Source organism: Dendropsophus ebraccatus, chromosome 14 (assembly GCF_027789765.1).
Source record: "Dendropsophus ebraccatus isolate aDenEbr1 chromosome 14, aDenEbr1.pat, whole genome shotgun sequence".
NCBI classification, from domain to species: domain Eukaryota; kingdom Metazoa; phylum Chordata; class Amphibia; order Anura; family Hylidae; genus Dendropsophus; species Dendropsophus ebraccatus.
Genome location: NC_091467.1, coordinates 17,067,061 through 17,090,490, shown reverse-complemented (window position 1 = coordinate 17,090,490; position 23,430 = coordinate 17,067,061). Strand labels below are relative to the sequence as shown.

At 42.5% G+C, this 23,430-nt stretch overlaps 1 protein-coding gene across 3 annotated transcripts in view; it reads right to left on the bottom strand.

Moving 5' to 3' along the window:
• The window catches only part of EZH1 (enhancer of zeste 1 polycomb repressive complex 2 subunit), a 38,785-nt gene that overhangs the window by 5,126 nt on the left and 10,229 nt on the right, over positions 1-23,430 (bottom strand). For 2 of the 3 annotated variants that reach the window (XM_069953958.1, XM_069953957.1), the window contains exons 3-21: positions 23,047-23,167; positions 21,375-21,503; positions 21,182-21,301; positions 19,351-19,471; positions 18,221-18,331; positions 16,567-16,614; positions 14,067-14,231; positions 12,932-13,030; positions 10,450-10,552; positions 9,227-9,390; positions 8,358-8,449; positions 6,237-6,417; positions 5,712-5,908; positions 5,138-5,229; positions 3,878-3,918; positions 2,988-3,113; positions 2,153-2,331; positions 1,595-1,690; positions 1,419-1,500 (exon numbers count right to left, since the gene is read on the bottom strand). In XM_069953958.1, the coding sequence (XP_069810059.1) occupies positions 1,419-1,500; positions 1,595-1,690; positions 2,153-2,331; positions 2,988-3,113; positions 3,878-3,918; positions 5,138-5,229; positions 5,712-5,908; positions 6,237-6,417; positions 8,358-8,449; positions 9,227-9,390; positions 10,450-10,552; positions 12,932-13,030; positions 14,067-14,231; positions 16,567-16,614; positions 18,221-18,331; positions 19,351-19,471; positions 21,182-21,301; positions 21,375-21,503; positions 23,047-23,167 (2,267 nt within the window). The remainder of the gene's footprint in view (positions 1-1,418; positions 1,501-1,594; positions 1,691-2,152; positions 2,332-2,987; positions 3,114-3,877; positions 3,919-5,137; positions 5,230-5,711; positions 5,909-6,236; positions 6,418-8,357; positions 8,450-9,226; positions 9,391-10,449; positions 10,553-12,931; positions 13,031-14,066; positions 14,232-16,566; positions 16,615-18,220; positions 18,332-19,350; positions 19,472-21,181; positions 21,302-21,374; positions 21,504-23,046; positions 23,168-23,430) is intronic. The other variant, XM_069953959.1, reaches the window with a different exon arrangement.

Genomic DNA, 23,430 nt, shown 5'->3' with positions numbered 1-23,430 from the left:
TTAAAGGAGCCAGCGTTACACACTCACGACAGAATAAAAATTCTGCTGCGGGTATGCAACCCCATTGCATATCACAATAGCAAGATTTGCAACGGATTTCGCTGCAAACTCGCAGCATGAAATCCGCTGCGAATCCGTTACGTGTGAAGCTACCCTTTCTTTGGGTACAAGTAATCTATTAACATTACGATGTGATCAACCGATAACTTATTTGAAGGGTTTATCCAGAATTTGTAAAACATGGCCGCTTTCTTCCAGAAACAACACGACTCTTCAAACCACTTCAAATGTGGTTCGCAATTAAGCTCCATTAACTCCAATGGAACAGGGTTGCAAAACCTGCACCCAAACTGGAGACAAGAGTCTTGCAGTTTCTGGAAGAAAGCAGCCATGTTCTTCTAAGAGTGGATAACCCCTTTAACTTCATCTACTAAATCATTTTATTGCCTGTCAGTGACAACCTCAGAGCGCCTGTCAGCTTATGTTTTTGGCACGTCCTAATAGATATCCAGTCATGGCAGGGTTCCTTTTTTCGGTCTCCCCCTTCTATGATAACCAATTATCTTCATTGACCCATTGGGGGGCCCAATGGGATAAATCAGAGCACTCCCTTTCTCTCTGTAACCACCTAGACACCATTGCTCCTGACCATGGCAGCCAGGATCAGAGTTTTTTCCACTCTTAGATCAACTTTTTTTTTAATGCACCTGGCACCCACAGCTGATGGCCTGGACAGGCCATATGGTTCCCATACCATCTACTAGATATAAACTCTATAGTACATCTATTTGCAACAATCTCAGATCAGATGTATAGTTATAGCCATCTACAGAAAGGGGTTAAAACAACAGCCGTATGAATTATGAAAAAAAAAATGCAAAAAATACTTTTGGTAGCCAAAAATTTCTCTAAAATGTGTCAATCAATTAAACTGGCAACACTGTGACTGTTAAGGGGGATACAAGGATTTACATTTGTGGTATAGTAAGCTAGGGAGGGGGCATATCTTTATGACCTCTGTATTATAAGGAAAATTACAGAAGTCACCAATGATATGTTTGTATGACAGCTATCAATGTAGGCAAAGGCTACACATTGCATTAGAGCCTTACATCGGAGGTTTATTTCAGGAGTGTTCTCCGAGATATACCTCTGACAGAAGGCACATATGTATGCCACTACATAGCCAGACAGATCAGCACTGTCCATTAGAGAACTGTCTAAACACATCTGATGAAGCGCGCATGCGCGCGAGATGGCAGTCATGTCTATGTTGTATATGTGAAGTGGTTTGGCGTCTGCTGAACAGTGATGTGTCACCGAAGGGTTTATTACATGTTGAAATAAAGAAGCATCACAATATCTCGGTGAGTGCCCTCAGCTTTTTACTGAACTTGTTGTCTAAACACATAACTTACCATTATTAAGGTTGAACAGGAAGCTTGACATGTATTTATCATAGACTTTTCCTCTTCTATCAGCTTCATCCTGGGAAATTAGCTAAATAAAAAATATTGTACATTATAATTATAATCAGGCACAGAAGTCAGTTTTATGTCTGTATAATCCCCTAATGTACAGTTCGGTTACTCACCTCTCCACAATATTCAGAGATGAACTCATTCTTCTGGACAGACTCCTTGATGAAGGTTCCCCATCCAGCCACGTCCGACGGAGCCAAGAGCAAATGCTACAGAAGCAAAACGCAATATATAAAACTCACTAACTGTGAAATCATTTCCTGACATCTGCCCCTATTTAGTTTCCTATGGGATATCGGACACTACAGATGTATAGTGATTGCTGCAGAGCAGCTTAAGGGTCCTATTACACGGGCCAAAGGGGGACATAATAACTGTAAACGAGCGCCGATCTATTACACGTAGCGATGCGCAGTCGGCACCTGACAATTATAGGTCCAAACCTGTATCAGCCGATGATTGTGGTCATCAGCTGAGCGTTGTCTTGATTACACAGAGCGATAATCGGCCGGATAGGGCCGATTTGACTGATTATCGCTCCGTGTTTAGTTTAGTTGAGACCAAAGCCAAAATGATTGTGAATATTCAGAAATGGAATCACAGTACTACATCTTAAGTTCGACATCTGACGGTTAGACAGCTGCACTAGTCTCCGTGTGCAGAGCTTTTACCTTTTTCAAGCCGCGTTGGATGCTGCAGTTTTTGCAGGACACAACTTTAGAGTCCCAGTGCTCTGCAGCTCCACATGTGAGACAGAGATCTGGATCACATTCCCGGACAGCCAGATAACAGGGACATTGCTTGGTGTTGCATTGGGTCTTGCACCTGCAACCGGGGAAGCGGTTCTGACCTGTGGGGGAAAGAAAAAAGGATTACTGAAACATATTGTTGCATCCAATAAATTATAATATTATGTCACAAAAATTAGCATAACGATATAAAGGCCCGAATACACATTACAGAAAAGCTGGACAAACTTGCCAGTTTTGTATGTATATTTGAGTATCGGTATTTGAGTACTGGTGGCTAAAGTTGTTGAATGTATCCTGGAAAATATGGATACAGCCTATGTCTTTGTTTCCCAGACTCCCTTGGGCTGCATCTAACTTCTTCAGCCACTGGTATTCAGACTTGAGCATGCTCTAGTTGTGCCTATCTCTAGTATGTATGTATGGGGGCTTCTTTCTCCACTGCAAACACAAGCATGCTCAATCCAGCAGAATGTGCATATGTATGGAGATGATCAGGAGGAACAGCTGTCAGATGAATTAGTGTTTGGCGGACCGCTACAGAACGTGTATGTGCAGAGGATTAGGAGAAAGACAGCTCTTGGATGATCTAATGTCGGGCTGACAGCTATAAAAGGTGTATGTGCACCATAATTCGCTGGGATGGTCTACTAAACCCTAATCAGTATGTCAGAAGATCCGACACACACTGGAATTTAGAAATTGGACAATAAATTTAACATATAGTTCAATTACAAGTGCAGTTGTAACTACTTACAATCAGGGTTGCAAAGGCAGAATTTTTCACAGAAGTTCTGAGTCATGATGCAGGGGCAGGTGCTGTCACACGGATGATCTGGGTGGTCGCACGGCTGATAGTTATACACTTGGTTTGCAGAATTATCTGTTTTCCGGGAAAAAAACAACAGAATTTGTTAATGTATGAACTAAAGGTGACTTGCAATTCATCATTTTAAAAGTTAAGACCTTCAGGTTTATTTTTGCAGACAGACAATGAATGTGTGTGTGAGTGTGTGTTGGGGAGGGGTGGGGGCCAGGATTGAAGAATACTAAAGATTGCAGATTGCACCCACATTCTGAACATTAGGATCCTTATGAAATGATAGTCCTGTATGCCAACTGCACCACCAGCAATGAAGGTCTTCCTCAAGGGACTGCTTGCTGTGTAAAAGGATCTAATATTACACGTATTTCTACGACACACAGGAGTGGAGCAGAAATAAAGCAGAAAATGACTATTTTATCTGTATATGTAATAAATACAGCCCGATGTTCCCCTGCCCGTGCTGGTTTACCTCGCTGCGTCAATCACTTACTGTAATGTTGTGATGACTAAATCCAATCATTGGCTGCGGCAGTACTGATGTATGTACAAGACGTGAGGCCATTAGATTATTACTGCAGTAACAAACAGGAAAGTGCCAGGGACTGTGGGGCCACAGAGACATGCAAGGGAATTTAAAGGGAAGGTATGGATATATAATTACTATTTTCTGTTTGCTGCATATGGACTAAAATGCTTTGTATGAAACTGGAGGAGCATGAAGGTACAAAATGCATGAGAAACATACAGAAGTGTGTCTGATGGGGTGGGACAGCTAGGGAGAACTGACAGTACAGTGTGCAAACAACAGACATGTTGCTCACCCTTTTTAAGCTGTATCTTCCTGCAGTGTGCAGCCCACAGTCTGCAAGAGAAACAGAATAGGAAATAACATTATCCGAACCTCAACTTATGTCAGCAACATAGATGCGTGACCTATGAGAGCGGAAAGTAAGGAATACAGCTGCACATACTGCACTGTACAACGTCAAGCAGCTTCAACTCCAGAAAACAAAATCATATCACCTAGTGCCAGAAAAACTATACAGATTTGTAAATCACTGTCGTTTTATTTTTTAGCAGAAATCAATAGTCCAGGCGATTTTAAGAAACTTTGTAATTGGGTTTATTAGGCAAATATGGCATTATTTGCATTCAGAAAGCCTTCCCCCAGGTCCCCCCCTCCCTCGTCTGTCTCATTCACTGCTCATTATCAGGAAATCTCTACTCTTACATCAGACATGCCCTGTGTAACCTATGGAGAGGGGAGGGGGGAGGAGGGAGATTAGTAGACATCAGAATCAGAGAACAAAGGATTACGCAGTGGGAGCTGTGTGAAAGCCAGTATTTAGAGGTCAGAGAGGTCAGTGCTGACTGTCAGAGGAAATAGCCGGTGATGTAGCTGTAAATTAACTCTTTGTTGTCCTGTTTTGGTGCCTCATGTCCCTCCACCCCTCCCCTCCCCCCTGCTTTTTCATGATAGAAATGCATTTATCGGCTAATAAACCCAGTTTCAAAGTTTCTTAAAATCGCCTGTACTATTGATTTATGCAACAAAAAAAAAAATAAACAACAGTGACACTTTCAGTCTTCCATTACTTATCAGCTGCTGCATGTCCTGCAGGAAGTGGTGTATTCTTTCCAGTCTGGCTCAGTGCTCTCTTCTGCCACCTCTGTCTAAATCAAAAATTGTCAAGAGCAGCAGAATCTCCAGGACATCACTAATCTTGATGTGTGGATGAGGTTTATGACTTCCTCAAGAGCGACAGCTACTGATAAGTACTAGAAAGCTTCTTTTTTTAATAGCAAAGTAAATTACAAGTCTTAAAATGTACAGTTTAAAAATACATTGTTTTCTCCCCAGTACCCCATGTAAAGGGAATGTGTTATCAAAAAATGGCCTATTGTTTAAATGCTGTTGAAAAGCTACAATTCCCATCATGCCTGGACAGCCAAAGATAAAGCTTTGGCTGACCAGGCATGATGGGAATTGTAGTTTTGCAACATCTGGAGGGGTTTCTACTACTGTTTGAGAGAACATAAGACACTATAACAACGGACACATTCAGGCTGACAGGCTATACCTGTGCTTCCTTTTCTTCTTCTGTGCAGTACTCATCAATTCCTTGGCCGGCACTTTCAGAATAAGGGAATCTTTCACAGCAAACTGAAAAACCTGAACAAAAAAAACAAATCAAGAGACAACGAATGATGCCCATCGGCCTAATGTACCTTTCACAGAACAAAATAATTTCACAAAAGTGACTATAAGCCGCACACTCCTTTCCTTGGCTATAACAATTTTTGGTTTAGCAACATTATTGACTCATTTTGTAGTTATTTTAAAGGGAGAATCTAACCTGCTCTTATGTCCTTATTGTGAACGGGGTGCAGAGGATGATGGTAAGGGTCCATTTACACAGAAAGATAATCTGACAGATCATCTGAAAAAGATTTGAAGCCAAAGCCAGAGTGGACTATAAACAGAGATCAGGTCATAAAGGAAAGACTGAGATTTCTCCTCTTTTCAAATCCATTCCTGGCTTTGGCTTCAAATCTTTGGCTTCAAAGCCCTGATCTCGGGAATCAGAGCATGCATTGGTACACATGCTCACATCCACAGACCTGCTTTGCTTGTTCTGACACCATGTTTTGTACCTGCTTGCAAGTTTTGGTGGCCATGAGTCGCGCAATGGAGCAGAAGTTGTTGAAATAGGTTCCATGAAAGACTCTGAAGAGAGATTCCTCAGCTCCAGACCATTCCACTGGTTCGCTTGTTTCTGACCCCTCTGGCAAGTCTCCACTCATGCTTCCCCGTCTCTGCCGCGTGGGGGTTTGGCAACGAGAATTTCCTTCTGTTTTGAAAAGACACAAGTAATATAGTCCACCTTCCTAAGTATGCACTGGCATTTTATCTGTGCAAATCTCATATCCTGTTACTGTACAGAGAATATGACTAATATTAGAGGTATATCATATGCCTAGCTAAGAATACCTACAATAGTTATAGTTATTTTGTATTCTCCTAAAACTCAGCACTTTTTGACAACACACAGACTTACACGGAAAGATTATAGTGCGAAAAATCGTTAGATCGTCCTTCTTTCCTTCCCCACATGTCTCAGAGGCAACAAACTTTGTAAGTGTCCCACACAGGCTGTAGGCAACCAAAGAGGCACGTACCTGAAGAGCTGGACGCACCGTCATTCCCAGTGTCCCGATCGCTGTCTCCTTCTTTGGCCTCAGTCACCGTTGAGGTGGAAGCACTTGCACTGGAAGTAGCAGTTGGCGGGGTTTTCCTTCTACGCCTCCCTAAGCACTTGAACCTGGGGTTGTTCATCATAGCGTACTCTTTCGCTCCATCCTGAAGGATTGAGAGTTGAAGGCTAAAAGAAGCATCTTATGAGTGACCAATGACCTAATACTATTATAGGGAGAAGAGAAATACCAAACTGGAGGCAACTCTACCAAGTGGAAGCAACTGAAGACTTAGGGGGCCATTCACACGTTCCACGCACGGCCTGTAAATACGGACAATGTGCCATGGAACAGAATTCGGAGCTCCCAGCATCATCACTGATTGTGCACGAAGCATGTAAAGGCCCCCCACCAAGGCTGCGTTTTCACGTTTGCATAAAAAAAAAATATATAATAAATATAATAAAATAATATAATAAATATATATAAAAATATATATATATATATATATATATATATATATATATATATATATATATATATATATATTACATGATCAGAACCTAAACAGTCTATCTGGGCTCTGTAATGTGATCAGCATAACCAACCAGGCTTGTCAAATAGTTTATGATAAAGAAAGAGCGCTGCTAAGTCAATGTTTGCCAGCTGCTGCTCAATATAAGCAGCTTTTAGGGTTTGGTCCTGTGACAATGGGGTTGCAGGGCCATTCCGTGGCCCCCTTCTCTGCTTGCGCACGTTTTGCGGGGATTGTGGTCGCTGACCGGCACAGTGATATTTTTTGGTTAGGGACCTGCACGTGGTACATGAGGCAATATGGTTTGGCCAAATTATATACTAACTTCTGATGTTGGTTTTAAATGTAGCTGAATAAGCTTTCGTGTCAGCTATGGGTGCGATGTGCAGCCATTTCTGTCTTTTTGGCTTGTGTCAATATAAAAACACGCATGCAGTCTGAATGCAGTTCTCAACCGCAAGTGTGGAAACACAGCCTAACAACATTAGGGGAAAAAATAAATACCTGGTGATATTAATTGCTAATTACTACATGGGACCATCCCTGTCAATTTCATGTGTCAGGACTAGAGATGAGCGAACCGGGTTCGGGTTCTAGTTGATCCGAACCCGAACGTTCGGCATTTGATTAGCGGGGGCTGCTGAACTTGGATAAAGCTCTAAGGTTGTCTGGAAAACATGGATACAGCCAATGACTATATCCATGTTTTCCACATAGCCTTAGGGCTTTATCCAAGTTCAGCAGCCACCGCTAATCAAATGCCAAAAGTTCGGGTTCGGATCGACTCGAGCATGCTCCAGGTTCGCTCATCTCTAGTTAGGACCCATTCTATTAGGATATGTTCACCTATTAGGAATAGGTGAGGAATTTTAAGCGCTTAATTTTACGCGTATTCCTCTTAGAATTCCGCCTGTAAAATATGTCCAGGGCAATGTCCCATTGTGGTCAATGGGATTTCCCCTCTGTTGTTCACAAGGCGGAATTTACGCGAGGAATCAGCATGGCCATGAATTGAAAAGTAATTCATTAATTTGAATGGGCGTTGTGTAAAACTAAACAAAATAAATAAATCACACAAGCGGGGAGAAGCACACGGATAAGTGCTTCCCTCACCAGCCTGCTGCCTTTTCTGTCCCGCTGCACAAGGAGAGCACCATTATAAGTCTATGGAGCTTGTCTGATGCAGCGGGGGGAGGGGAAACGTGTATTTCTTTCCACTCATTCTAAAGATCTGTTGGGGTCTCCATGACATCAAAAGATTTTTTTTCTAATGAGTGTGACACTTAGGGAGAGATTTATCAAACATGGAGTAAAGTGAAACTGGCCCAATTGCCCCTAGCAACCAATCAGATTCCACCTTTCACTCCTCACATACTCTTTGGAAAATGAAAGGTGGAATCTGATTGGTTGCTAGGGGCAGCTAAGACAATTCTACTTTACACCATGTTTGATAAATCTTCCCCCTTGAGTTTATATCTGTAATCATTATGTAACACAATGTAAATATTAATATTGCCACCTTATGAGCATCATCAATGAGAAGGTGAATGAAGAGATGAATGAGAACCTACCAGCCACAAGAAGCACTGATTTCCACACGGCTCGGTCTCAATCTTGATTTCTCGATTCCTTCTCCTACACACATTTGGACTTGCATGAAATGCTAAAAAAGTACAAAAATAATAGACTTTACATATCAGTATTATAATACATACTATAATATTAAAAAAACAAAAAATACAAAAAATACACAAAGAGATGACGCAGAATTTAATGCATGCCACCTCAGCCAATCGTATAGGCCAGTTTGCCTAGCAGAACATGATGGCATTTTTTTAAAGTGTCACCGTCTTGTGTTTAGTTTTTTGCAGAAATCAATAGTCCAGATGATTTTAAGAAACTTTGTAATTGGGTTTATTAGGCAAATATGCATTATTAGGCATTATCTGCATTCAGAAAGACTTTCCCCAGGTACCCCCCCCCCCCCCTCTCTCTCTCATTCACTGCTCATTATCAGGAAATCTCAACTCTTTTACATCAGTCGGGCCCTGTCTGCTCTATGGAGAGGGGAGGGGGAGGAGGAAGATTAGTCACCAGCAGAGAACAAAGGATTACACAGTGGGATCTGTGTGAAAGTCGGTATTCAGAGGTCAGCGCTGACCTCAGAGGAGATAGCCCGGTGATGTAGCTGTAAATTAACTCTTTGTTGTCCTGTTTTGGTACCTCATCTCCCTCCACCCCTCCCCTCTCCATAGAGAACCATGAAGACAGGGGGGAGAGCTTCAAATTGCTTTTTCATGATAAAAATGCATTTTTCGGCTAATAAACCTAATTACAAAGTTTCTTATCGCCTGTACTATTGATTTCTGCAAAAAAAAAAATTAAACGACAGTGACACTTTAAAAGCAGGATATATTTTATAAAATGTCGGACGACTTACGGTGCAAGAAACAGTCATATTTAAAACATCGTCGGCAGAAAAGAGTATGAAAGGAGTGCAAAGACTGCTCTCGTGGGACCGATCTTGCCAGGGGTCCATCTATATTGGGAGTGCATTGTGGTGGAAGAGTATTGGGGTCTGCGGCTGCAGTCAACTCTTTATACCTGGAAAAAAATAGTAGTAGTATATGAAAAGTGTAGCACCACAATTTCTAGCCTTACCGCAGATTCACATGTCGGTGTTCAGTCTGTGATATATGGTCTGTAAGCTGACCGATATCAAGGACTGAACTCTTCAACTCTTACGGGACTCACTGCATCATAATTCATTATGATACATTCCAAACTGGAAGAGAGCAAGTAAAATTAAAACTCACCCCCCCACAGCCTAGCCGCTGCTTACTTCCCTGCTCCATGTATACCATTGTTGTTGGAATAAAGAACTGATCAGCATCGGGGTGGGGGCATAACTTTTTCTTGCTCACCCAGTTTCTCCATTGTATATTATTGAGCACCATGGAGATCACGACACATCTTTACATAAGACTGGCATCCCCTGCAATACACTCACAATAGGATTTGCAGCAGTTTTTTTTTTTTTGATGTGGCGGCTACAGCTGTAGTGCCGGCTCAGTGTTTTCTCTGACCATGTGCGTTTCATAATTTATTATGATGCAGTGAGCTCTGTAAAAGCTCAGGCTCTCCGCTACTAAACTGTGTGTCAGTACAGTAACGTGAAGCTTTAACTGTTTTTATAGAGAGTGCCATAAGAGTAGAAGAGTTCAGGCCGTGATGTACAGTCAGCTTACAGACCATATACCACAGAACGAACACGGACATGTGAATCTGGCTTAATTCACACTTTTAAAGAGAAACTAACAGCATGCTGGAACACTCTAACCTGGGGACACTTAGAACGAAGGCAATTTTTTTGCCTCTGTATTCAGTGCCGTTATCAGTAAATCTTCACTTTATTCAATACACAAATTAGGCGTTTCGGGGCACTTGGGGCAGGGCTACCACCCATAGCGTATAATTTACCATGTCGGCCTAAACCCCCCCCCTCGTAAATATACATCCAGATGGCAGTGATGTCACGGTAGAGCGCCACCTCTAGAGTGATGAGGGGCAGGCCAGCGGTGCCGATTGGTGCACTGAGGGATAGTCCTGCCCCCGGTGAACCAAGCTGCCTAATTTGCATAAATACCATTTTGGACCACTTGCCTTTTCTTGACTTCTTCTGGAAAGCCTCTCTCTGGGAAGACAGCAGAGATAGCACTAAAGATGAGATCACTTGGCAGCAGGCTTTTAGCGTTTCTCTTGTTGCCTAAAAGTAAACAAAAAAAGAATTCTAAAAACTTTCAGAGCACATATATATTATATATAGCATTTGACTCACAACAGCAGAAGAAGTTGGATGCTGCCTATGGAGTCCGGGAAAACATGAAAACAGCCATAGGCCATATGCTGTATCCATATTTTCCAGGCAGCCCTAAGACCGCATCCAACTTCAGACGCCAGAAGTTAAATGCAGAGTGTTCGGGGTTTGGACAGCTCAACAAGTTACATAGTTAATACGGTTGAAAAAAAAAGACACATGTCCATCAAGTTCAACCAAGTCTGCTCAACACTACTAATAGACAATCAGTTCACCCTCCTACAACTCCGAATGCTGCAACTGAGCATGTGCCACCAGCAGGATGAAGCTGAACTACAAGTCGTAACTCTAAGCACAGAGCGGTGAATATATTTTGTACTACTATACACTTAAAAGAAGAAATGCTTTATACAATGGAATACCATAATACCTTTTGAATTTACACCGTTCACTTTGTGGCACCACGTTACCATTACTGTACTGACCCGTGCTGGTTTTCCCTTTTGCAGCAATAATAGCATAACAATCTCATAAAATCTCTCATAGGTTTATATGTACACTTTGCAGGGATTTTTTGCATAGCAAATTATATTTATAATAGAAGCAATTTGGGATATATTAAACTTATTGGTGGGGAGGGGGGGAGGGAATGGTAACAAAAAGCCATTCTGCCTCTTTTATGTTGTTTATTGTGCGGTTTTAATAACATGTTAACTTGAGTATGTGGTTAGTCATCAATAAACCAACATCTGGCAGCCATATGCAGAGGCTTTCGTCAGTATGTCCTCACTCTTGCTTGGATCCTTCAGTATGTTTATGATTTCAGGGATAGTCCCCATCCATTTCGTTGCCAGTTGTCCTTCTCCGTCCTCTGACAACTTGCAGCAATAAATAACTTTCTCAATGAGTTTGGTTCTGGAGTGTTGGAGTTTCATTGTGTGGGCTTTATGTAAAAGCAAAGGGCTCGTCTCATCACTAACCACAGTATTCTCAGAAGTCTTCGCCAGCACCAAAGCCATCTCTAATTTCTGTCGTCCCTCTTTTTTACAGCATAGTTTCCATAATCATGAAGAGTCACAGAAATCCTGTAGCCTACGCTAGTCTCATCCTTGTTTTCATAAACACATCATTAAAGATGAAGTTCTTTTCTTGGTCGCTGTTCAGTGCCAGTCTTTCCTGGAAGCAGCAGGCTCCTTTGTTGTTCATAATTGAGCAGTCTGTGATTGTCTACTAAGGCTTTGTCTTTAAAGGAGTACTCCGGTCAACTGCTACACAGAATTGTAAATTAATATCTGCTGTATGCCCTGCAGGAAGTCATGTATTATCTCCAGTCTGACACAGTGCTCTCTGCGGCCACCTCTGTATCCAGAGCAAATCCCCATAGAAAACCTCTCCTGCTCTGGACAGTTCCTGACATGGACAGAGGTGGCAGCAGAGAGCACTGTGTCAGACTGGAAAAATACACCACTTCCTGCCAGACATACAGCAGCTGATAAGTACTGGAAGACTTGAGATTTTTAAATAGAATTTACAAATCTGTCTAACTTTCTGACACCAGTTGATCTGAAAACTATTTCTTTTCACCAGTTTACCCCTTTAAATCTACTGTTGCTTTTCCTGAACTTCCATCTGTACACTTTGAATTCTTTAAAGGGGTTTTCCCTTTACGCTTAAAGCAATATTCCCATCTGCCATATTCCCAACAAGTCGACTGCGGGGAGCCCAATCAGCCCCTGGCAATTTTATTTTTAAGGGTCAGAAGAGCATTTTCATTCTCATTAGGGTTCTTAGCGTCTCTTTACACGGAGCGATTTTTAACGATTAACAATAGCAAACAAGATTGTTTATCATTAACCTGAAATCGTTCACCATATTACAGAGAACAACGGTCGTTAGTTACGATCATTACTACGATCGTTATTGCGATCGTTTACTCCTTCTGATCCCAGCAAAACAATGGATAAAGTGCAATTACACTGAACGATTAGTGACCAAATGTGGAATTACAGCGAACGATTAACAATAATTTTAGGTTCAGATCTAAATTAACGATCAACGACATATGAACGATTTTTCAATCATTGCCTGCCATTACACAGAACTATTATCGTTTAAATTTGAACGATATAACGATTTTGCGCACGATAATCCTCCTGTGTAATAGGGCTCTTACTTTCAATCACTAATGTAATGTCATTGGCATATCAATGACTTTCAATACAAATGGCAAACACAAGGCAGACTACACTGACATGAGAAGACAAGCAACTAGACCAATATTGTGTGCGTGGTATTCAAGTCCAGTGACCTAATAAATCCGCTCATCACCTCTTGTTTTGCTCTGGGCTTTATCTTCTCCATCTGCTTTGCTTTCTGTCTGGCCTTTTGTTGTGGCGGAATTACTTCCTGGGTTCACCTGGACCTCACCTGTACAATGTAAAGAAATATCAAGGTAAATCTGCTGAAAAAAGCTGAAGCTATAGTGGCCTTGTGTTTTGTGCTAGACATAGCTCAGAGATCGGAATCAATATATCCAATATCTCCAATAGTCTACATTAAATATTTCCTACAATTCTGTTGTAGAGTCTGTGCAATTCTTACCCATAGCTGGTCGTGCTGCAGATTCTGTACACTACTTCTGGCCTGACTAACACAGAGCGGGGAGAAGACACGTGCAGCATGGTCTTCTCCCAGCTAGTTCTCCGAATCAGTACGGGACTGAACACTCGCACCAGATTGATCAAAACTTTTGACTTGTCTTTACAACATGTCAAAAGTTTTTTGAAACAACAGGTACACTTTAGAGTGTCACTGTCGTATTTTTTATTTATTTTTTTGCAGAAATCAACAGTACAGGCAATTTTAAGAAACGTTGTAATTGGGTTTATTAGGCAAATATGCCATTATCTGCATTCAAAAAGACTTTCCCCAGGTCCCCCTCTCCCTCCCTCTCATTCACTGCTCATTATCAGGAAATCTCAACTCTTTTACATCAGTCGAGCCCTGTGAAACCTATGAACAGGGGAGGGGGGGGGAAGAGGGAGATTAGTCACCAGCAAAGAGCAAAGAACAAGGGATTACACAGCGGGACCTGTGTGAAAGCCGGTATTCAGAGGTCAGAGGTCAGTGCTGACTTCAGAGGAGATAGCCCGGTGATGTAGCTGTAAATTGACTCTTTGATGTCCTGTTTTGGTGCTTCATCTCCCTCCACCCCTCCCCTCTCCATAAGAGAACCATGAAGACAGGCCAGGGAAGAGCTTCAAACTGCTTTTTCATTATAAAAATGCATTTTTCGGCTAATAAACCCAATTACAAAGTTTCTTAAAAAATCGCCTGTACTATTGATTTCTGCAAAAAAAATTATTTAAAACGACAGTGACACTTTAAAATAAAACTAAAGCAAAGATACACTTGTAACAAGTAGTGCTCCAAAAACCACAAGCCTACACAACTCCTTACATACCTTCCTCAGCTATTCTCTTTCTTTTTCGAGTCATGGGTCCTTCTCCTTTTACCTCTTCACTCTTGGGTCCTGGAGCGTCACTGTGCCCACTCTCCCCTTCCTCTGTGATCTGAAGAAGAGCCTCAACCAGCTCCAGAAAACTGGTGTCATCCAGAACACCAGCAGCTGCACAGAGACAAGTCAGACCTTTTTTTCCTTTTACATATATAAGGTAGAAGTTAGAGATGAGCGACCTGGAGCATGCTCGAGTCCATCTGAACCTGAACTTTCAGCATGTGATTAGCGGTGGCTGCTGAACTAGGATAAAGCCCTAAGGCTATGTGGAAAACATGGATATAGTCATTGGCTGTATCCATGTTTTCCAGACAACCTTAGAGCTTTATCCAAGTTCAGCAGCCCCCGCTAATCAAATACCGAACGTTCGGGTTCAGATCGACTCGAACCCGAACCCGGTTCGCTCATCTCTAGTAGAAGTATTATTTTACGTAATGTATACAGCATAAAGCAAGTAAAGGAAGACCAGTCAGTCATCAAGTTGATAGACTAAGCTTATGGCCAGGTAGGGCTTAGTCTCATGGTCAAAGACATATCTTTGCAAAGAAGGCTGAAGTGCCCATGGGGTGTTCTTCATGGTCCCAGATGCCCCCATGGCCTGTGAATGACAGCCACTATCCCCTATCACCATTAAAGCCCTGAGGAAGAGCTGTCTGACCATTGGGTGGTAAATGCCAAATGATGACGGGAATGAGAACAGTAGATGATTGTACATGCATCACCAGCAGCTGGAGACTTCTTGGGGAGATTTCTCTGAGGATCAGGAAATGGAAAGACAACAGCTGTCAATCATTAATGTGGGTGAGGGGCAGATACAAGTGGGCCAGGGACAGTGAGGAACACTCCATTGGCATGTCAGCCTCAATTGCAAATTTACAGAAATGAAAACCACCTATGCAACCAAAAATAGTATATATCACTGACCCCATCTGGCCATGGGCTTAGTTTAACAACTTCATAGCTGCTGATAGGTGCATTTAAAGGGTTTATCCAGGCTTAGAAAAACATGGCTGCTATCTCCCAGTTCTCAGTTTGGGTGTGGGGTTTTGTAGCTCCACTGAAGTTACTGAAGCTGAATTGTAATACCACACATAACCTGAGCACAGGGGTGGTGCTGTTTCTGCTTAAAAAAAAAAAAAAAAAAAAAAAGGTAGATGTGCTTTCTTCAATCCTGGAGGACCCTTGTAAAGAGGTATTCCACTCAAGCAAAATTTTTGATATGTTGCTGCTCATGATGAGACTAAATTCCTTCCATACTTATTATCTATTCAGTCTCCTTTGCCTAATTCTGAGCTGCTGCTTTCTGCTGAAGACACAAAAATCTGTATGTGATCCTTTCTCCCCGTCTACCCCTCCTCCCTCCTCCCTTCTGAGACGGCTGATGTAAACAACTCCCTGACTGGCTTTATCTGCAGCATTGCAACTTCTTTGTAATAATGGGAGGGTTATTTTGAGGCCAGGTTGCTAATAAACTCACTGTGATTAACCCTCCCAGCATTACAAAGAAGCTACAGTGTTGCAGATAAGGCCTAAGCCATCTCAGAAGGGAGATGGGAGGAAGGGGAGACAGAGAGAAACGCTTACACAGATTTTCTTTTTAGCAGAAAGCAGCAGCTTGGAACTGGGGGAAGGAGACTGAATAATATAGTCTAGTCTCACCATGGGCAGCAACATATCAAAAGTTATGTTGGAGTGGAATACCCCTTTAAGGATGACCCTTGGCACATAACCCTAGCCGAACACTAAAACGAAATGCACTTTTGAAGCAAAGACAGAGGTTGTAAAACTTTATGATTTAGCAACATAATTTTCCCCCTTTCTTACAATTTTTTTTTTCTTGCCATTGCTCTGCACACAATGCAACTTAAAACATCAATCGCACCTTTTCCCAATGGTAAAAAAAAACTACTACGGGGTGAAGCTATGCCTAGAGGAAAGTTTATATGTCCGTTCAGCTTAGACATTTTAATTCTATACAAATCAATGAGGAGGAGAGGTGTGTATTCTACTATGGCATGCATCGCTTTCTGTAACAATGCACTCGCTTGGGGAGACGGAGCTCCTTAAACATAGGAGATGAGATGCAAGCCATGACACTTTTCACATGTAATAATTCACAAATAAACTGAAGAGTAAAACCAATTACATTAGTCCTGCAAAGTGGCCTCATTGTTCTTCCTGCAGTATAGGACAGGCTGATAGAAATCAATAGCCAAAGGAGATGAGGGAGAGTTTCCAGTATCCCCGTGCCTCTCACCCTGATGTGCTAATGTGCAACAGAATTTATAGTATAGCTTGTGGCAGCAGCACCTGTATATACCCTACATCGGCATTAGGCCATCAGTGACAGGGGGCACTGGGGGAAGCCTTCTATTAGCTTGTGTGGAGAGCTGCTGACAAGACCAGCTCTCACTCCCGAGCAGAGGAGTTCCCCAACCTTCTGTACCTTGTGAGCCACATTTAATTCTGCGTGACGGCCGGGAGACACATTCAACTAAAAAACGGAGGAGAGACATATTAAATCAGGCAGTTGTAGGCAAAGTGAGTGAAATTTAACACTAGATTCATACCATCAAGATTGGCACTGTTGTCCTGTTAGGATCGGTCAATGCTACGGTATATGGTCAGAATTTAGGTCAGCCACACAGTAGTAGGTTGTGAGCCACTGGTTGGGGACCACTGTCTTAGAGGATTTAGCATGATAAAATTCCTATTTGTGTTACACACATTCCCTTTCAGGGTCCTCCGAGTGACTCCAACTAACTACTTCATATTTTACTAATTTTAATGGATGCCATTAGTTAGGGCTTTTTAACATTTAGCGATCTGTCAGTCACAAAGAGCACCAACCAGCAAGATCTGCACTCGTCTGCGGTGACTTTACACGGCAAGACTACAGATCCCTGTATCGTTCGTGCAGCCCTGGAAACTGACAGTACGGATATGTATATACTTGGGTTATGGATATGTATATATCTGTGCTGTCCAGATCACCAAACAGCAGTGTATACTTACCATCCGGCATTCTGTTCACCCACCCACGGCCATCGGATGTATCTTCAGGACCCGCCTGAAGGTACAGCATAAGAGAAACAGATCGCTGATCTCAGGGAGACCAGCCAAACGATAACACTGCCGGCTGCTAGTAAAAGCGCTCAATGCAGTGCCCCCTGGGAAACATGAATATGCAAAAGAAGAGCCTGTGGAGCCTCCGGGAAGGACACAGCCAAAGGGGTGGCTCCTGTAGGGAAACCACCAAGACCACCATATTAAGTGGCCCTATAAGTCAATGTAATGACAAGGGAAAAACCAAGGCCAGGTATCAATCCAGACAACTGTTTCGGGGTGTTGCCCCTCATCAGTGTGGAGCAGGATTCTGGCTAGGTGGGAGCAATGCCTAGTAGAGCCATAAGAGAAACAGATTGCTGATCTCATGGAGACCAGCCAAATGAAGGTACAGCAGGGGCTGAGGATGGGAAACCAGGATGCTGGATCACAAGAAGCATGGGTAGTAAGTATACACTGCTGCTTGTGATCTGGAAACTGATAGCACAGATAGATACATATGCGTACTGTCAGTATTTCTTTACTGTTGTCGGCCACACAAAAGCCTGTTTACACAGAAAGATGTGCGGCCGATAATAAATTTTAAAACCTGCTCATAAGACATGATCAGCCGAGGATCGGGCATTTTCCTTCTCCTTGGCTGATCGGTGTCACTTTAACATGGGCAGATTATTGGCCACAGAAGAGTTTCTAGCAACACTCCTGGCCGATAATCGACCCCTGTTAAGGGCCCTTTAAAATTTTCATTGTGAAATGTGTGAGCACAGACAGCACTATAGCAGCTGACTGCTGAGTTATAATTTAGAAAGAGTAAAATGCAAATGAATACATGCAAGGCTATAAGAAACTCACCAAGAACAGGGTGGAATAAAACTACTAGTTTTAAGGGTGACAACCAATGAAATGAGAAACGAGATACCGTTCCATACAGAACAACTTGTATGTTTTCCACACAATATAATGTAGTCAGATAGCCTTAGAATGTTACTAGCGGCAGGATCCTTACGGCTTATGTGTGACATAGGGAGGCATACCTGTTTTTGATGTGCTGTTGCGTCCAGCCGAGAAAGAGTGACCGTACATAAAGAGACGCTCACGCTCGTGTAAGCGTGGACTGGCGGTCACTGCAGATGAAAAATCCACCTCTAGGGTTGAAAGACAAATAAAATGCACTAAGAATAATCAACAATTACAATTTATTAACTATGCGAGCTACTCAATAAGGGATTATGCTGCATCTGTAATTGTGATAAACCTTGGATTCATTTAAAAGTAATCTGTCAGTTCTATATGACGCTCACAGCTGCAGACATGGGCCGATAGCCGATAGGGACAAAAAACTAATGATACCTTTTTCTTAGCTGATAGCTGCTTGCAAAGTTATAAAATCATGTTTTCTTTCTAAGCTCAGGAGACGTAGAGGGCGGGCTGAGCTGAAGCATGCGCATTTAGATTCTGGGCTTACCTTCATTATCTCCATAGTCATTTTTAAGCCTTTTTTTTTTTATAAGTAAATAAGGCTTCAAGATCCAGAGGGCATTTCTTAGCATGATAGAAGCCCACTTAAAGGAGAAGTCCGGAGATTTTCTTTATTTTAGAATTCGACAGGGGGAGGGGGGAAAAATTAAAAGGAACAGCTCTCTCTCTGTGCCAGCGAATTGCCGGGCCTCCACCGGAAGCCATTTTTCCGCGAGTTTTGATGACGTCACGACTCGGGGGGTTGGGGGGAATGCCCAACAAGGGCTGATGGACAGCCTGCTCAGCCAATCAGTGACTGAAGCGAAATCCCACCTCAGTCACTGACTGGCTGAGCGGGCTGTCAATCAGCCAGGTCGTGACATCGGCTAAACTGATCCCGAAACGGCAAACCAGGGCTAGACAGGCACGGGGAAGCGAGAGTAGTAGTGCTTATGTTTCCCACCCATTGCCCCTTCAGTTGCAGCCACGGACTTCTCCTTTTAGTCCAGGCCATGTCCTTATTCATCCCCTCAGTACCTGCCTGAATCTGCCTTTCCCATTTGGCTGACAGCCACTATGTAAAGAGGGTCTTCTGCTGTGCTAAGCCCCCTCAGCCTCATTTTATATCAACAAAAAGGCTAATATTTCTGCACTAAAGAAGAGGTAGGAGAATAAAAAGGGGGAACAGTCTAACCCAAAAACCCACCTTCCTCTCCATGCACCTTTCCATCATAGTTATTGATCAGTTCCTCAATGAACATTTCATCCTCCTCTTTAACCGCATCTCCCATGTAGGGGATGTTACACAAGACAGTCTCATCTTCCACCTAAAATTTATGGAGGCAAGTGATATTATAAAAAAACAAAAACAAAACTATTTTATGCATTTACTTAACGTTAATATTACCAAGGCATGAGCTTTAATCTAAATAGATTTGATACTCTGTGCCAAGGAGACTGCTGGAAAGTGATCTGTACAGGAAAAGTGTAAGGCTAGTAGATGTAAAGTAAAGTATATCACTAAATGTTGTTAATACAGCTTGAGTATATATATGTGTGTTCAATAAATATGCGGAGAATCTGTAGCTCTGTATGAGAATAACAAAGCTTTCACCTTAAAGGATTTATAAATCCTTCTAAAATAAATGGGATGATAAAAGATGGATGTTCACGTCAACGTTTCATTTATTGCTAAGTTAAAGGGCAACTCCAGCAAAAAAAAATTTATCTCTGGCACTTTCTGACACCAGTTAATTTGAAAAAAAAAAAATGTTGCTCCCTTTAAAGGGAATCGGTAAAAAGGTAAGATTTTTTTGCTGGTTCATCATTATTTTGACACTTTCCGTTCTTTTCAGCAATCTCTTTATCATCATAGCCAGGATTACAGTGAAAGGCGTCAACAGTATAAAGATATACAGTTGATATACAGATATACAGATCTGACCATTGACAATAGGTGACAAAGCTGTCTCTATTCCTTCTCACTACATTGGGATCTAAATATCAGGGGGACCTTAGGACATTGGGTAAACCGAGTTATTAGGAAATATAAAAGTCCAAAGCTAAAGTAAGTATCTAGTCCACAGGTGGTACTCTTTCATGTATTAGCTGGCTGCTCCATTTAGTGTGCACTTCATATTTCAGCGATCCAGTAGGGCTAAATGAGTGATCCCCTGCCACCCACTTCCTCTGATGATCGGCACACTGTCAAAGGGAACATCTATTGAGCAGAGACTCTCCTTTTCTTTTGAAGGGATTGCCCAAGCTTTGAAAAACATTGCCGCTTTCCTCCAGAAACAGCACCATCCCTGTCCTCAGTTTGGGTGTGGGTTTTGCATCTCAGTTCCACTGAAGTGAACGGTGCTGAATTGCAATACCACATAGAACCTGAGGACAGGGCTGCTGCTGTTTTTGCAAGAAAGTAGATGTGCTCTTTTCTAATCCTGGAGAACCCATTTAAGCTTGAACTGTCTCCACATAACTTTATCAGCTTGCATTAAAACACTAAAAGGGGGAGAGGGGTCGTAAGCCAGTCTTAAATTAGGCCCTGTCCCCTTTTTCCCAGCCGGATACACAAGAGGCGCATGACTCTTACTGAATCTGGCTGGCCGGACAACTCACCCTGCGCCCAAATCTGTAGAATACGACATGGAGAGAAAGGAGCTGTTGCACATACATGCACGTGGTACATGGGGCAATATGGTTTGATCAAATTATATACCAACATCCTAGCGTTGGTTTTTAAATGTAGCCGAGAGGCATTGGTGTCAGCCATAGGTGTGAGGTGCAGCTCTTCTTTCTCTCCTTGTCCGTATTATACCAAATCCTTAGATTTGAATCATGATTTATGTCTGGGAGCAGGCGTAAATCATGATAAATGAGACGTGGAATACAGCAGGCATGCGCCAGGGAGAAGGGGCGATTCTCCCTGTCGTACACCCCTGCTGGAACGTTCATAAATGTCCCCCTAAACGATCACATCATATTACATGTGTAAGTTATTATGTATTCCCTAACATACGTATAACAGAACTTACCATAAAGTTTTGTTGGAGTGGTGACCAGGAGTACATGATGGGAACAAGTGCTACAGTGTTCAGAGTTCTTGTAAATATACTCTGGATGGCAAAACCCGGAAAAGCACTTTCCACAGTACACTGGAAACAGAATAGAGGCAATGTAATACATGTAGCAGGATTGGCAGCACAGCTGGTCATAGGCAGACGTTACCTTCTTCAGAAAAGGATGTGTGTTGGTAGGATTTATCATCTGGACTGGCTGCAGTCGTAGATTTTTCCACTCTTCATTTAAAAGATTAGTTTTCTCATGCACTTTCATTTGGTTCTCCACATACTGAGCCTGAGCAAGTGGAAACAGAAGCAAAGCGGTAACTAATATCAGTGACTATCCAAGTTTTTATCTATAGTAATTCAAGAAAGGACTCTCTACTATACTAGAATCTTAATAAATTAAAGGGATTATCTGGGATTAGAAAAATCACAGCTACTTTATCGCAAGAGCAGTGCCACTCTTGTCCTCAGGTTGTGTGTGGTATTACAATTTAACTCCATTAACTTCAATGCGACCGAGCTGCAAAACCCCCACACCCAACCTGAGGACAGGAGAGCTGCTGTGTCTGGGGGAAAAAAGCTGTTGTTTTTCTAAGCCTGGAGAACCCATTTAAAGTGCCCTTGTCACTAGAAGGGAAAAAAAAAAAAAAAAAAAATTTGACATGTCACAGTTATGTTTGGTCTGGGTCTGAGTGTCCAGGCTCCCACCAATCTACAGACCGAAACTGGGAAAGTATGCGGCTAAGTGATTCCCTCCCTGGCTCACTGTGACCTTTGTTCTCATTGCACAAGAGGAGCTCCACTATAAATCTATGGAGGACAATCAAAACTTCTAATAATAGTGGCTATTTAAAGTGTAAGGGTACTATTACACGGAACCGCCGCGGGACCAAAGCTGCAGCGCGCGGGACCCCGGGAGAAGCGGACCACAAGAGGAGCCCTGCAGCATGGATAGGTAATGTATGCAGTTTAAGCAAGGGCTGCAAAGACATCGGTAACAATGTCCATGCAGCCCTTGTTAAACGATTATCGGGCCGTGTAATAGGGCCCGTAAACGAGCGCCGATCTAGCAGATCGGGGCTCGTTTACTGTTATTATCAGGCTTTCATCGGCCCATGTAATAGGACCCTAACTCTCACTTTGCAGAAATCAATAAGTATGACTAGTTCAAGCTATTTTAAGAAACTCTGTAATAGGATTTATTAGGAAGAGGAGTTTCCTTCTGTACTCAAAAAGCAGTTTTCCTACCTCCCCCTTCACTTTCGAAGAAGCAGGATTTCGGTGTCCATTATAGACTATGGAGGGGGGAGGGGCCGAGGGGGATGAGTGAGCACAGAGAGGAGAAAAGGCAGCCCTGCACAGCACTACATCCTGCAATCCTTTTTCCCCAAGTGACAAGGAGTGACTTTTCTGACCTCCAATTCCAGCATTTCATGTGCCAAGACAGTCTCCAAACTGCACAGGCTGCTCATCTGCTCACTCAGGAGTTTCTTAAAATCACTTGTACTAGCGATTTCTGCAAAAATATTTTACACTTCAAAGGGAAAATGTCACCACCTTCGTGCTGCCCCTATTGGTCCCCTGCAGCTTCTCCCTGTCTTGACTGTTGGGTTCTTGTTGTTTGGGTATAGGGAGAGATCTACCAAACAAGGCCAGCATTGTCAACCCAATCATTTATTGGTTAGGCACTATGGAACTGATAGTTTTCGTTAAGGAGATTGTCCAGCATTTAAAGAGGTAGAGCACCACCCCAATGTTTCCTTTAAAGTACAGTAGAAAGAAAACCTACTTATAAATACATTAGACTATAAGTTGCCATCTCTCCTACTCACCCCCGCAGACTGGTTGACCTGTAACCTTTTCAGCTGCTGCAGGCGCATATACTCAAGGCGTACTTTCTTCTTCCAATACAGGAGAGCCTTATTATACTGTGAAGTGGGAGGCTCTGTTGTGCTACATGGTGAAATGAAATACAGTTTAGTTCCCATTACTATCAGGACGATAAGCAGAAGAGCATTTTATAATTTCTGTAACTCCATACGCCACTTTCTGAGCAGAGCTGTGCACAATCAGCTGAATGTAGGGGAAGCATCCCCTCCACTGTTTATCAGGCACAGTGCCATACATCCTGCAGTGGCAGAACCTGGTACTGCAATGTCAAAGTGATAGAAGAGACCTTTAAATGATGGTGCGAACTGTAAATCTGCTCGTTATCT